Source organism: Nesoenas mayeri, assembly GCF_963082525.1.
Source record: "Nesoenas mayeri genome assembly, chromosome: 16".
Taxonomy (NCBI): domain Eukaryota; kingdom Metazoa; phylum Chordata; class Aves; order Columbiformes; family Columbidae; genus Nesoenas; species Nesoenas mayeri.
The window spans coordinates 16,194,370-16,208,705 of NC_137562.1; the positions used below are offsets into that span (position 1 = coordinate 16,194,370).

Below are 14,336 nucleotides of genomic sequence, written 5' to 3' on the forward strand. Positions count from 1 at the left end.
ACTGCCCGCGCTGAGCTGGAGTCGCGGTGTGAAACGCGTGCGCTCTGAGGGATTGCGTGGAGCGTGTTGTGCTGTTCATGTTTTCCTAGCAGGATTCCGATTCCTTGTTTGAAGCACTATTTACACATTTTATGCAACTGAAATGCAGTTGTTTTAAGAACTGAAAAATTAAATTCTATGCTGCCATAAGGGCACCGACCGGTGTTTTTAGTGTAACTCTGGACCAATTACACGGAGGAAAACAAGAGAGACCAGGCTCCTGTCCTGTTCTTGGATTTATTTCTAGGCCTCGAAAGATGTTTCAGAGCACGTGCGTATACATTAAAAAATACAAAAGCAGAGAGGAGACATCAAACTAACTAATGGCTTGGGAGGTTTCCATGTGATGAGTTACTATAAAGATGATCAAGTCTGAGGAAGAGTTGGAAGGCGTGGGCTGAAGTTCTGTGAGTGTGCAAGCCAGCCCTTCCTTCCAGTGTTGTGTGACGCGAGAAGCGAGCGCTGTTGGAGCTCTGAAGCACACCAGAGTTTGCAGCAGTGCAAGAGACATGCCTCGCTGCAGCATCTTGCCTGTCTTCTATTTTTGGGGCAGTTTTTTAATGACTTTGCACTCTCTCTGGCTGTCTTGTTTCCCAGAAGTTGTTTCTCTGTATTGCTGACGTGCTGCGCTACTCTTGTGCTCCATTGTGGGGACGTCCCCACAAGTGCTTGTAAACTCAAGGTGTGAGCCCTGGAGCTTCAGCTCCTGCCTCAGGGCTGGTGAGGGGGTCGTGGTGTGGAGTCACACCTGCCGAGGGGCGCAGAGCGGGTCCCCGTTCCCGGCACATCCGTACTGTGGTTAACAGGCGCACCCGCGTCATTCAGTGTGCTGTCCTGCGCCGCGGCACTTGGAAGTCAGGTGTGCAGGGAAAATGCAGATCAATTGCTTTGAGGGTTGTGCGATGACATTTAAAGAAATGCCTGCATGTCTGTTTTCTACTAATTCAGTAGGTATATCCTGGGATTTGTTTAGACAAAATATTTAGATAAAAGGCAGCATTTGTTATTTGAGGTACAGCACAGTAACTCCGAGCTGTTAAATGGCATGCTGTGAGAAATGTGAAATGTACTGGTGATACCTGGTGAGAAAGCTCTGGCGTGGGAGTCCAAGGGAACGATCTTACGTCTCCGTTTCCCTTTGAACTCCTCATCAGTTGTGATGATCCATATATACCAGTTGTATCCGTTTCCAGATGGCGAATAAAGGAGTTCCTTCCCCGTTGCACCAGTAGGCTTTCAGACATTCTTGTTCTACTGGTAATTCCACATGATTTTGCTGCCCTAGACTTCAAATAAACCACAGTGCTTTAGATATGTCTATATCCCTCGAAATTTTGGCAATAGGAAAACTAGCTGAAATCACTAAACTGCTTTAACTCTGTAATCTATTCATCAGCTGTACATAATAGTTGTTATCCGTCCTGTTTTGTACCAGTGCCAGAACAAGTTCTTTTGAAATGCATGAGATGGAAGCCCCATTCTGTTCAAGAGGAAGCACCTTTCACTTTGCAGGGTTGTCTCAGACCAGGGGGTATATTATCCTCTTAATGCACTTGCATAACTGCCATTAACATTAATGGAAATTACATGCACTCACTGTGGGGCGAATATAGCCCTTTGTTGGAATGAGCGATCTATTGCGACAGATTTTCCAATGATGTTACATCAAATCTAGATTGCTGCACTAATGCCGCTAATATTAGTTTTAGTATCTTTGTTGCTCGTAGTTTGTCTTAATGAAAACTCGCCATGTAGCTTTATATTAGGTCATGTGTTTCTTATAATGGAAAATCCTATTTAGTGCTCTAGAAAAATGACATTGTAAACAGGGAGCTTGTCCATTTCCTTCTGCAATGTAAAGTGTCAATCACTATATAGCAAACTCTATTTTGCTGGGTCTGGCGGTGACTTTGCAGTCCCCGCAGTGTCTGGGGCGGTGGGTGAGCTGCCCGCCGCGGGCTGCGGCCGGGACACAGCAACGCTGCTCCGGGTCTGTCCCGGCCTCGTTGCTGCAGCCCTGCGGTGACTCAGCTGCCCGTCCGGCACTCATTCATGTCCGAAATGTGAGCAATCAGGCTGCAGCTCACGGCGGTGCTGTAAAAGTTAATTGTCTGTAAATTGTTTTATTGTGAGATGAAAGTCACTAGCAAAAGGTCAAATGTTATCTTGGAAAGCAATATAACAATTTTATCAAAATGTTAGCAAGATGTAGCTCCTGTTCCACACATAGCTTCTGTGTGAGTGTAAGTCCCTGCTAGGGAGCGGTTTATTTATCCCAATACAGTTATGCTGTTGCAGCCCCTAGTGTGGACGCAGTTGTACTGACATGAAGTGCTTCACTTGTATTGTTTGTTCCAGTCCATACAGGAGCACACTTGGTACCTTGGTAGTGATATACCTGTATTTGGAGGAATTGTGCCATTTGGGGGTTTGTAGGGTCAAATCTACATGTAGCCAACAATGCAAAGCAGTTCAAGGTGATAAGCCTTCTCCAGCAAAGTCTGAGTGAGGTCATTGGAGGCAATGCTTGTTTTAAAGCAAAAGCCCAAATAAATTATAGATGGAACAGAAGGATTTGTGTAGATATAGAAATCTATCTTGCACTGCTTTTCAAAATACTTACTTCTAGAACTCTGTAGCTCTTCCTGTGAGTCTCTTCTGCTCTGGCTTTTCTAACTTTAAACTACAGGCCATCATTTTCCTGTGGCATTTTGAGGAACCATCATATTCCCTTGCTAGTTCTGCAGCTGTATAAGTGTGTGTTCTGAGTCGGGGAGGGAAATAATAGCATGTTCTTCTAATCTGTTTCTTACTCCTCCTCTTCCATTGATTGTTGTTCTTGCACAGGAAAATGTGGTTGAAAATGGACAGGATATCCATTTTCACTGTAGCATCACCTTATGATAAATATAGTGGCATAAAGTAATTTTTATTCTCTGATTTGTTTTCTAATGCATATTTTAAAGATACAGATTCAAAATAAAAAATAAGTTGTTATTATTATTATTATTTTTAAATTAATGTATCAGTATCTTTCAAAGATATATTTAAGAGGTCCTTAAAGAATACACTGAAGATATTGCGTATTTGGATACCTGTCCAAACACTATTAAGTTCCAGAAGTAGAATGTAACTTGCTCCAATTAGTGCAGACAGCCCCTGCTGTCAATACCGTCCCTACCTCCCAGGGCTTCATGAAGCGTTTCTTAGTTACCAATGACTATGGGGTCCTTCCGTTTCTCCTGCACAGGGGGAAGGGGAGTCTCGTGTTCCCAGAGCCCTCTCCCCCGGAGGTGTGTGGGTGCAGGTCTGGCAGCCCCCGGCCCCTTTGGAGCCTGCAAGGTCCGCAGCGCGGGGCCTGGCTGAGCCCGGCAGCCGCCAGCCAGCGGAGACAAGACGAGCGTAAAATAGGAAGGGCAATTAATTCAGTCTCCCCACCCCTCGGCGGACCGTTCCCTTTGCTCATAACGGCTCTGTGGAGCCAGCGGCCGCGCAGCGCCGGTCCTTCCCCGCCGGGCTGCCGTGCCCGCGGGGCTGCCGCTGGACTTCGGACCCGCCGGGGCTGGTGGAACAGGTTTCCTCCGTGCGCGCCGCCGGGCATTGCGTCAATCCTGGGAGGAGGATCTTCGAGGTAAATGAACTTTTTGAACGGCAAAAGGAGGAGAAGGGAGAGGAGGAAGAAGAGGGGGGGGCAGCACCCGCGCGGGCGCTTCCTCTGAACGCTTGGTGGAAACGGGCTCCGGCCGCTGCCCGGCGCCACGGCCGCAGGATGCGGTTCTCCGCGCCGCCGGGCTCCGCGCTCCGCGAGCGGGCAGCGGGAGCAGCGGCCGTGGCGCGGCGCGCCTGAGCGCCGGCTCCGCGGTGAGTGTGCGGCGCTGCCCGCTCAGGGAGCGCTGGAGGGGCGGCTGGAGCCCGCCCTGCTCCCGGAGGCCGAGCCGGGCTGCACAGCGCGGAGCCCGGGCGGAGGGTCGAATGCAGCCGGCACCGAGCGGCTCTGCCCGCGCTCCTGCGGCATAGGTGACGGGCGGGGCGGGAAGTTGAGTGAGGCGTTACGAGAACGGGGGCTTGGGGCTGGGAGGCTGCGAGCCGCCGGGTACCGGAGCGGCAGAGGCCGCGGAGAGGCGGGGCGGTGCGGTGCTGCCGTCGGGATGGCTGCGGCCCCTGGCCGGCCCCGCCGGCTGCCGTGGGAGCTTCCCCCGCAGCGCCGCGGCCCTTCGGCCCCCCGGCCTTGGGGCTGTGCGTGCCCCGGCACGGCACGGCACGGCGGGCACTCGGTGCCAGCCCGGGAGCCCCTAGCCCTGGCGGGGCCGCACCGTGTCGCGCCCTCTTGCGCGGTGAGGAGCGGGTGCGGGAGGGGCCGTGCGCGGGAGCTGCGCCCTCCGCGGCTGTTTCCCCGCGGGTGCCGAGCGGCAGCGCCGGGCTGTGCTGTGCGGAACGGAGTTTGCACAGGCAGCTGATGCCCTGGCACTTGGCTTCTCATTCAGCAAATTACCGTGCGCATCCGGGTAATATGTGCATCTGAATGTCTGTATGTGTTTGCATATATATATATACACACACATATATGTGCATGGCGTGATTTTTTTTTTGTATGCGGCTACAGAAAATTCTGTTTACTTGCTAGAATGTGTTTGTGCGATGGTGAACTGCTCTTGCCTACTTTTTCTATTTCAAAGCACTTGCATTCATTCCCTTCTGGTGTTTTCAGAAGCAAAAGTCTGTGGGTATTACTGTACTTAATACAAATTAATATAATCATCTTAAAGACTGTGTACCTTTATTATTTATAAATATGTGAAGATAAATATAACCATGAAATAATTATCTTTCAAGTTATTGGGTTATCATTGCAGAGAAGTGTGTTTATTATTGTGGATTTGAGGGATCCAAATAGCAATTTAACCTGTCAGAGGAGTAACTAATTTTGTTTGTATTACTGGGTAGCTCTAATAATAACATGCAAGCAGTGAATAGAAAGAATAGCATGGGTTCATGGAGAGTGTATTATGCTGTTTAAAACACTTTAAAAAATATTAAGTTATAGGCAAAATGGTTATTTATAATTGAATTTTATTTAAAATAAAGTTTCAGAATAGGAAGAGATTCTGTCATGCGAGTAGGCTTCCCTGTGATAAATATTTAGGTTGGTATAGAGTTCACCAGCATTAGGAGAGCGAGCTGGAAGAACGCGTCTGAATAGTAATTGAGTGCTCTGCTGAGGCTGCAGGCTCGGTTCCTGACCACAACCAACCAAACAACAACAACAAACCACAACCAACCAACCAAAACCAACAAGCAGTCAAACCCGAAACAGCTTCAGCCGTATCTTGTGTAGGTAAATAGCACCATGGCCATCTTCAAGAGGCACATTTAGCACTGTGGGCTTGGTTTTGTACTTTCTTTTAAATCTTTGCCTGCCTGGAGAGACAAAATCGGAAAGTATAGCACTATAAGGAAACACAGCATGTTGTTAGATTGCAGCAGTAATGTTGATACCAGCCTTCCCCTGAAAACCTTGTTTGATTGTAAACAAGATTTTTCCCAGTTCACATTTAAAAACATGTTTCTCTTACAAGCAAAAGATAATGGTTTCAGATGATGGTGGGTAGCTTCACTGGAAAAGGCTTTATTATAACCAGACCTGAATGAATAGGAGTGACCCAAGAGTTAACAGAACAGCAGCACTGCTGAATCCATTTAGCTGGCAAAGTGGTTTTAATTGGGTTGGTTGCTAGGGAATGGATCCAGCACCGTGTGTCTGGGTGAATGTAAGCGCTGGGCAAATGGCACACCTGAGTGCGCACAGTGCACCTGGCGCTGGCTCGGGGATGCTCAGGGCAGGTGTGCGCTGCTGCGCGCTGGCCGCTTCCCCTCCGGGTGCGGCTCCTGCGTGGGGTGCACGCTGCGCGGTGGCTGCGGGGCAGGCTGAACTCGCGGGACCGATTGTCTGTGTTGTGGTTTGCAGTATGCTTATTTAAAAAAAACACCAACAGCCTATGTAAAATAACTAGGAACAGCTTTCTAGAAATAAGCTCAAACCAGGATTAGCTTATGTATTTGATAAAGAATTAACTTGTTACATGTTTGTACCTTTTCCATTATAGGAAGAGTCAGACACTACTCCTGATTGTATTGCAGTAACTTAACTATTTGAGTTCAGTGAATTTGGGCTGGGCGGTGCGTGGGACAGCAGTGCCAGGACTGGATTAGCGAGGCCGGGAGCGCAGTGTGTACAGGCCGCTGTCAGCTGCTGGTTGTGCACACAGTGACTGTGCATCTGTGCCAAGCAATACTGATCGATAGCACATTAAAAGTACCATCTGGAGTAGAACTGATGCTGGTCATCCCTGTGCATCCTGCTTGTGCTGCAGTAGAACTGACGTTAATTACTCAGGGCAATATTAAAAAGAAGTCTTTCCTTGGTGTAAATCCTACTTAGGAACACAACTTGGCTCCATTCTGTTATAAATAGAATAAATGTACTGGAGTCTGGCTTTCTGTCTTCCACATTTGTAATGCGACTTAGTGTAATGTTCTGTGTTGCCACACAGGAGAATTGAATTTGGCTCTATTCTCATTCCCCATGCTAGCAGGAGTTAAGAACAAAAAGCAGCAGCTGTATCTAATTCGGGCTATGAAGGCAGTCAGAGACTTGTTAAACTCGGCCGTAAACCATAGACAATAAGGGGACCAGACTTTCTGCAAAGCAGCCTGCTAGGAGGTTTCATGGACTTAATAAAGCTCAGCTAGGTGCCCCCGCCGAAGAGCATTTCATGGATTTCTGATAGTACTTTTGTAATGTAACACAGGAGTGACCAGGCTTGTCAGGTTCGTGTGTGTGATGTGGGAGAAAACCACCTCATTCTCATGGAGCCACCGCAGATGAAGCGTCTTCAGTGCTGGAGGATGGGCTGCAGGGGCACCGAGCAGCGCACCATCTGCCCCCCTCCCGTCAAAGTGTGTCGCTGGAGGGGCTGATGTGTTAAAAGTGGAGGCGGACGGGCACTCTGTGGAGCTCTCCTGGCTTTATCTGAGTCGCAGATTAAACTTGCTGACGGAAACGGGGAGAGAACTGTTAATAGAGACTTCATGTCGTGTTTCTTCCAGGAGTTCACTGCAGACGAGGGGTTAAAAAAATCAATCTATATTTGACCACTGGCAATCCATGCGAGAGACTCCTCTGCTGCTATTCTGAGAACTACTTAAAGCTGGCTTTTAGATTTTACTGTGTATATGCTGTTAGTTGTTGCATGCCTGTCTTTTATGAATACGTACTTCAAGAAATAGGTTATTTTCTAAAATTGCTTTAATTTTCTTATCTACTTATTGGTATGAGTTTTGTACTTAATTACATACTTTGAGTTGGTTCCCAGCAGTACTTACCCTGATAATAATAGGAACATAACACATCATAATAGTTGAAAAGTCTTCATTGAGGAGGGGGTAGAGGAAGAGATAACAGGTTTGGAAGAAGATGCCTGTTGTTCTTGACATGAAATTCTCTCTTCCACCCACGGTGTCCTCGCAGAGATAACAGATTCTTTTAACCATAAGCGTGGATAAAGTAGCTGTGGAATAGCGGTTTATATCTGTTCCCAAACGTGTTAAGTATTTTATAGATAGATAAGCAGCTCTCAGAGTTGGGGACAAGTTCTATTTTCAGATACAGTGGGGCGGGTGTGGGGCAACAGGCGCGAGGAGCAGACGGGCCGGGGGTCACTGCCCTGCGGTTCCAGAGCGGGGAGAACCGCAAGGAGCGCTGGTACGTGTACCATACAGCGCATGTAGTTGTGAGCAAACCTAACAAGAACGGACGGCCTGCCACAGGCTGGGGCTGCAAGGAGAGGCAGTAATGCTGTCATTCTATTATTCTGAGAACAACTGGCTAGCAGAGAGCAGGAAAAAACCAACCCAAAACACATTAACTTTTAGACCTTCAGGAAAATGTGTGTGTGCAATGCAAACGTCTGTGTCGTCAGGTGTGGTTTTTTGTGTGTTCTGTTGTTGTTGGGTGGGTTTGGTGAGTTTGTTCTAGCAGAAGGACACATGGAGCCGTTTTTGAAGAGCAGGAGCCATTTCTGTAGCCTCTCCCCCGAAACCCTGGTGACCTGCTCAACTAACGTTTGTTTCCTCCCTTTTGAAACAGATCCAGATCTGCCTCTCAAGCTGCTTTTGGCTGCTCTGGCGAACGTGCCGCGATCCTTCGCAGTCCCCCGCTGCAGACGGAGCTCAGAGCAAGGCATGAGGAGTGACAGGGCTCGCCGCTGTCCCTGCTGCCGTCGCCCAGCGGATCTCTGAGCAGCAGCAGAGGTATTGGAAAGCTGGACTTTGCTCTTTTCCCGCCCACTGGAACAGGTGCTGGGGTATTTGAATCACTTTTCAGTTTCTATGAAAGAGCTGATCTTGCTGCCTGTGCAAGTCGCTGGAGAGGCCAGCGAGGAAGAAGGATTTTTCATTTCCTCAAACCCTGTTACTGAACATTTTTTGGAAAGCAGCCTTAATAAATATTGCATCATGCTGTAGCTGCGTATCTGTTGGCTTATATGAAAATTCAAGATGCATTTCTTAAATAAGCATAGAAGCTGAGTATAATTTTTCAGACCAGTGGTTTTGCTATTGCACGAGAACTTTCTCAATCAGAGTTTATCTCAAGGAACAGGCACTGACAGAGATGGAGTAAAGCGCGGCTGGGAAATCATCTACTGCAGGAAAAACTGTTTCCCAGGCGGCCTCAGGGACAGAGCAGCCAATGTATTTCTCTGGGTAAAACACACTGTGCTGGCGTCTTTCTGCTCGCGCTTTTCTGCTCTTTACAAAAAGCAGATCGTCTCCCTTGTGTCATTTTTAATTGACTTTTCACTGCATTACAAGCGATCGTTGGCACCAGTCCAGGAAAGTAGGGAATTCATCAAAACCTGACTCATTGATCACTGCATCTGATGAAATAATTAGTGTTTGGTATTTTCAATACCGTTTCATACTGTTATTTTGACTTCTGGAAGCAAAAGAAAATCCCTTTATACCAGAAGATCACTGAGCAGAACTCTGATTTCAGAATTCATCAGAACGCTTATTCCTTTGTTTTGTTTTGAATCTCCTTGTAGGAGTTGCTAAGAATTTAGCATTGGCTCGTTAGCGGGGGCGGGGCCAGTTAGACCTGCTCTATTCACAAGCGGGTGCATGTTGGGCCGTTTATTTATGATGGAGGGGAGTCGCAGACAGTGCAGAACATTGGGCCGCGTCTCTTCCCAGCCATCTGCAGGCTGGGCCTGCAAATGTGCTTGGTAATAATAATGATATTTAAAAAGCCTTGGAAACCAACGAATGCTGAAGGGCTATCACACCAGCATCAGCGCTGCAGGAGACCTCAAACGGTGGCATCATAGCGAGAGCTGGGCAGCTCTGCTCTCCAGTGACATTTGTAAGGTAATCGGCGTGTAACAGGTTTGCTGCCTGAGGATCATCTCTGAGTTTGCAAACGTGTTGTTAACTCGGCCAGTTTTACCACGGTCCTTTTTAAAAATATGGATAAACGTGTGGTTTTCTTCCTTCAACACCTCCGTCTTGGTGCAGTAGACAAAAATGTAATCTCAAACCACCCCAGAACCTTAAGGGAGATCACTGTTATGTGTATCAAGCAAACGTGAGAGTTCGATGCCCTGCTAAATGCTGACCTCGCTGCCGAAGGTGGGAACAGAGGGAGGCTTGGGTACCTGCGCTGGGAACAGCTTAGGAACTGAATGCTGAAGTTTCTGCTCCGAGCTGGCACCAGGAAAACATTCAGATGCTCTGTTATGGGGGCTTTGCGTGCGTGTGGTTGTTTTCCTGTTTGTGTTTTCTTAGATTATTTCAGATCATGTCGCTTTTTCCTTCCTTGGAGGGAACTTTGCTGTTCCTTGGGGTCAAGTATAAATAAATACTTGTTTCCTTCTCCCTTATAGGAGAACTGCAAACAACAAAGAAATAGAAGCCATTACCCGACCTTGTTCAGAGAGAACACTAAATATGGCACAGCACAGTATTGCCCTTGGATTATTCATGATGGCTGTTTTATCGCTCTTGGATGGAAGTTCAGCTTTCCTGTTAAATCAGCGGCTGAAGGGAAGATATCAAAGAGACCGCAGAAACATCCGCCCAAACATCATCCTTGTTCTCACTGACGATCAGGATGTAGAACTTGGTAAGACATAAAGAGTTTTAGTTGGTGAGCATGGCACTGTTTTTCCTGAAGTTAGATTCTTGCATTTGAAAGAATTATCTTTTCTCAGTGTGAAAAGTTCTAGGAAGAGCAAGCAGCAAAAGTTTAAACCCAAGCTGTGCAGAAAGCGCTCTCCGTGTGCCGCGATTCGCGGCGGCGGAGCTTTGTCTCGGGGTCGAAGTTCCCATTGGTGTGGAAAGCCGAGATCCCCGACTTTGTCCGCACACAAACCGTGTGCTGGCGGTTCCGACTGCAACCGGGGAGCTACGTGCCAGAGCAGTCACTTTAAAATTATCACAGGTTATTGCGCCATGTAATTACCCGCTGCTTTGTTTAATTGCAGACATTCATTACATATAGAATTTAAATTTTAATTACATAAAAGTTACCTAATGCAGTCATACTGTTCTTGGTATTGTCCGTTTAGACGTGTAGTTAATTACTGATGAAAATGCAGAAGTTCTTCTGTGTTATTCAATGCCGTGTTAATTGTTGAAGAAAGGAGATGAAGATGAAACACACGCTTTGCCTAATGATTTGGAATAACGAGTTAACTGACAGGGTTTGGGTTTTGTTCTGTTACCTGAACAAGCTTATATTCACCAAATGTTGTCAGTAGTTAGGAGCAGTGATTAACACAAACCAGTTTACATTAATAAATTTGCATTAGAAATATGCTTTTAAGTGAGTATAAAGCCTGGATCATGTGCAACACGAGAGCTTGTGTATGTATGTGTGGTCTGGTGGGGTTTTGACAGCCACGGCATCACATTTCTGGTATGGATGGGAAGGTCAGAACACAGAGCTCACCGGAGGAGCAGGACACAGCGGCAGCATCAGTGAGCCCGTGCTGCTCACGCGCGGCCTCGCCTGGCCGGGCCAGCCGCGGCTGCGCCTGCTCCCGCGGCGCGTCCCTGGACCCGCGGCACCGCGTTGGCCGCCGCGGGGTCGCGTCTGGACGGTGGCGGGAAAACCTGCTGGGCAGGACCCACCAGATACAAACGCAATTCAAACCAGTAGGGTCAGGTGTTGTTGTTGATACTTTTTAAATGGTTATTTGAATCACAAATGAAGCCGTTTCAGTAACATACATCCAAGAGAACCTGAGTACGTTATCTTGCAGGCTCAGCAGGTGGTCCTGAAATATTTATCATCTTCTATTTTATGCTGGCCTTCTTGTTCCTGATGCGATTGGCTAAGTCCTTTGGGCAGGATATTTCTCTTTTCTGGTCATCTTGATGCTTTCCAGTTTCAGACATAATGGGCACGTGTCCACACGAATTAGGATCCAACCAAGGAGAATCCATTTGGTGAAGCTGAGATTGGATGTTTGTCATTTGCCACTAATGGCTCTGGGAGACCCGTTACTTGTTTGAATCCATTTTTATCCTTGTCTGTTGTCTGGCGAGCTGTCCAAGTCAATCAGCATTGCCGGTTGTGGGGATCGTGGTGAATGCATTTGGGAAAGATGAAAACAAGATGCGAATTACAAATAAAAGCTGAGGAAAGCTTGGAAGCTATGAAAATATTGCAGAGGGAGCTGTGCACAACTAAGACGTCAACTGTTTCTGAGAATGTCCTTAACCAATGGGTGTTGTAGCTTTCACTGGGTTTTCTTGTGGCTACTTGTGAGGCAAAAGGGAGGACAGAGCAGTGTGAGGTGTTGTTAACAGACTTTATTTGATTTAAGATGCATTTGACAATGTACCAACAGCAGGTGGAGTTTACCAGAAGAGGAATGTAAGGTCGTCGTCCTTTCAGGAAAGCAGTAAAACTCTTTTTTTTTTTTAATTTTTAATTTGCACTGCTCTCAATAATGAGTTTTATTGGGGAAACCAAACCTCAGCCTTGTATCGGAAAAGGAAAAGGCTGATGGAAAGGGTGCAGAATCTCCCGGTCAAAGGAGGATGAGTGTAGGTTGTAATGGATACAGATGGGAGAAGAACTACTGAAACAGCCGAAACATGCACGCTCGGCTGACTAGAACTACTGAAACAGCCGAAACATGCACACTCGGCTGACTAGAACTACTGAAACAGCCGAAACATGCACACTCGGCTGACTAGAACTACCGAAACAGCCGAAACATGCACACTCGGCTGACTGTCTTCTGATCAAAGGAGTTTTACTGACAAGCAGAATGTGCAGAACAGGAATATACTGACAAGGAGAAAGAATTAATTAGAAACAAAGGCTTTTCTTTCCCCATCAGAGCCACGTACGTCCAAGTTAGTGTAGAGCTGCTGTCCCCTGTGTGATGGGCTCAGCATCTCCAGTTTAATTAGGCTTGCCTGCCATATTGCTGTGGTTTAACAAATCAGCTTATTTCCTTCTGTTGTAGTTGGAGAAAGATCTGGTTATTTAGAATCTATTTCAGCCAGGTTAGCGAATCGGGGCGAGGGGTGGTTTGTACGGTCCTATATCCTCCTCTGAAAAATGACAAAAGTGACAAAGAAGTTAATTTTTCGTAGTTATCACATGCAGAGATTACGGGCTTAGAGCTTCGTTAAAATTAAATATGAGGAGGAAAAAAAAGGGAATGAAGATGTCGAAAGGGTGTCTAATGAGGTCCAACTAGGATAAAAATAGAAGGCATTAGGGGCCAGTTAATGAGCATTCTGGGGTTCAGTTAAATTACCTGCGTGCGGATACCACTGCTTGGATTGGGCTTCAGAGTAGACTGAGTGCGTTAGGACTGAATGCAAGTTCTTCAACAGCTGGAGCTCCCTAAACCCCGTGTAGCTGGTGAGTTCTGGCAGTGCAACAGCTACTGAGACAGGCAGTGGTGTCTCACAAACAGCTAGCATATTGTCTCCATTAATATCAGTCAGAATATCAGCCTTATCTCTGAAGCGAACTGTGAAGACACACGTGGCAAAATTATGCGTACCACACACATTTCAAGTGAAATTTCAACCTCGGTTTTGTTTCACTTGGAGTGAGCAGCTTGAATGCATCAAACTGATAGAATTTCCATATTTTCACAGTAGGCCAATGGATATATTTTTTCTTAAATAGCTTAGAAATGTCACATTTTCCTAATTCATTTTTGTTGTCAGTGGTTTTGGACAGGTAGCAGAACGTTTTCTGAGTTAACTATGGGCGCTTCAGAGCGCGACTTCCCTTGGAACGCGCTGGTGGACCCGCGGAAGGGGTCCCGCTCCGCGGTGCCCGCGAGGCCCCGGCTGCCGCGGGGCGCGACGCGCGCTCGCCGTCCGCCGCAGAGCTCGCTGCCGCTTCTGCCCGCGACTCCCTGCTTGTGAGGGGCACGAGCTGAAGAACATCAGTTTTGGTTGGCTGCTTTAATGCTGTTTAAAATATTTAAAGCTGGCCTATTTAAGACTGTACAGAAGAGTCTGCTGGAATTTTACCTTCCACTGGTCTGTCACTCTGTATTAGTTCTCAGGCTTGGGAAGCAGATTAGATCATATGCTTTTGTATTAAAGACTGTTGATATATAGGGTCTTGTCATTACAGCAGTTTTATTAAAGGATGTTACTGTCCCCAAGGGGAGTCTTAACATGTACTGTTATTTATGCACAGATGCCTCCGTCATTTAAAGGGGTTGTTAAATGTATTTTAATATTGGGATGACAAAGCATTCTCTCGGTCTGTCTGTTTATGCTTGGGCTGGCTCATGAGGCAACACAGAGGAAGTGTTCACGGTTTTCAGGCTCACATAATGTATAATTGACTGTTATAATTGTTAGCTGTGGTGTTAGTGCCTTGGAGCACTAACACTGATCCCACAGCTATGGAAACAAACCGTCTTGTGTTCTTCAGAAACCTCCTTTCGATGAGTGGAGCTCAGCAAGTTCTGAGCTCAGAACCTGCCTTGGTTCCTGCCGATGTGACGAGACGCGCTCTGACCTGAGAAACGCGCAAACCGATGTTTTAGTTATTCATTCCAGCAGGACAATCTCAAGAAAACTGATACCACGAGAATTTTTAGGTGAAATGACCTAGAGTAGCAATTAACCTTCCTTCACGGTGCTGGCGAGTCAGGTTTGGTATGAGGCTTATGGCCATTTTCCCTCTGGGTTTTGACTCCTGGCTGTATCAATGTGCCCTGTATCAAATCAACTTACTGTTGCAATTT

General features: G+C 47.0%; 1 protein-coding gene across 1 annotated transcript in view; it reads left to right on the forward strand.

Annotated features, from left to right (window-relative positions):
- Positions 1–10,044: 10,044 nt before the first annotated feature.
- Positions 10,045–14,336, forward strand: part of SULF2 (sulfatase 2) — a gene marked incomplete at both ends in the record, with an annotated part of 46,583 nt that continues 42,291 nt past the window's right edge. Inside the window, one exon of the mRNA XM_080354663.1 lies at positions 10,045–10,219. Coding sequence (XP_080210789.1) covers positions 10,045–10,219 — 175 coding nt within the window. The remainder of the gene's footprint in view (positions 10,220–14,336) is intronic.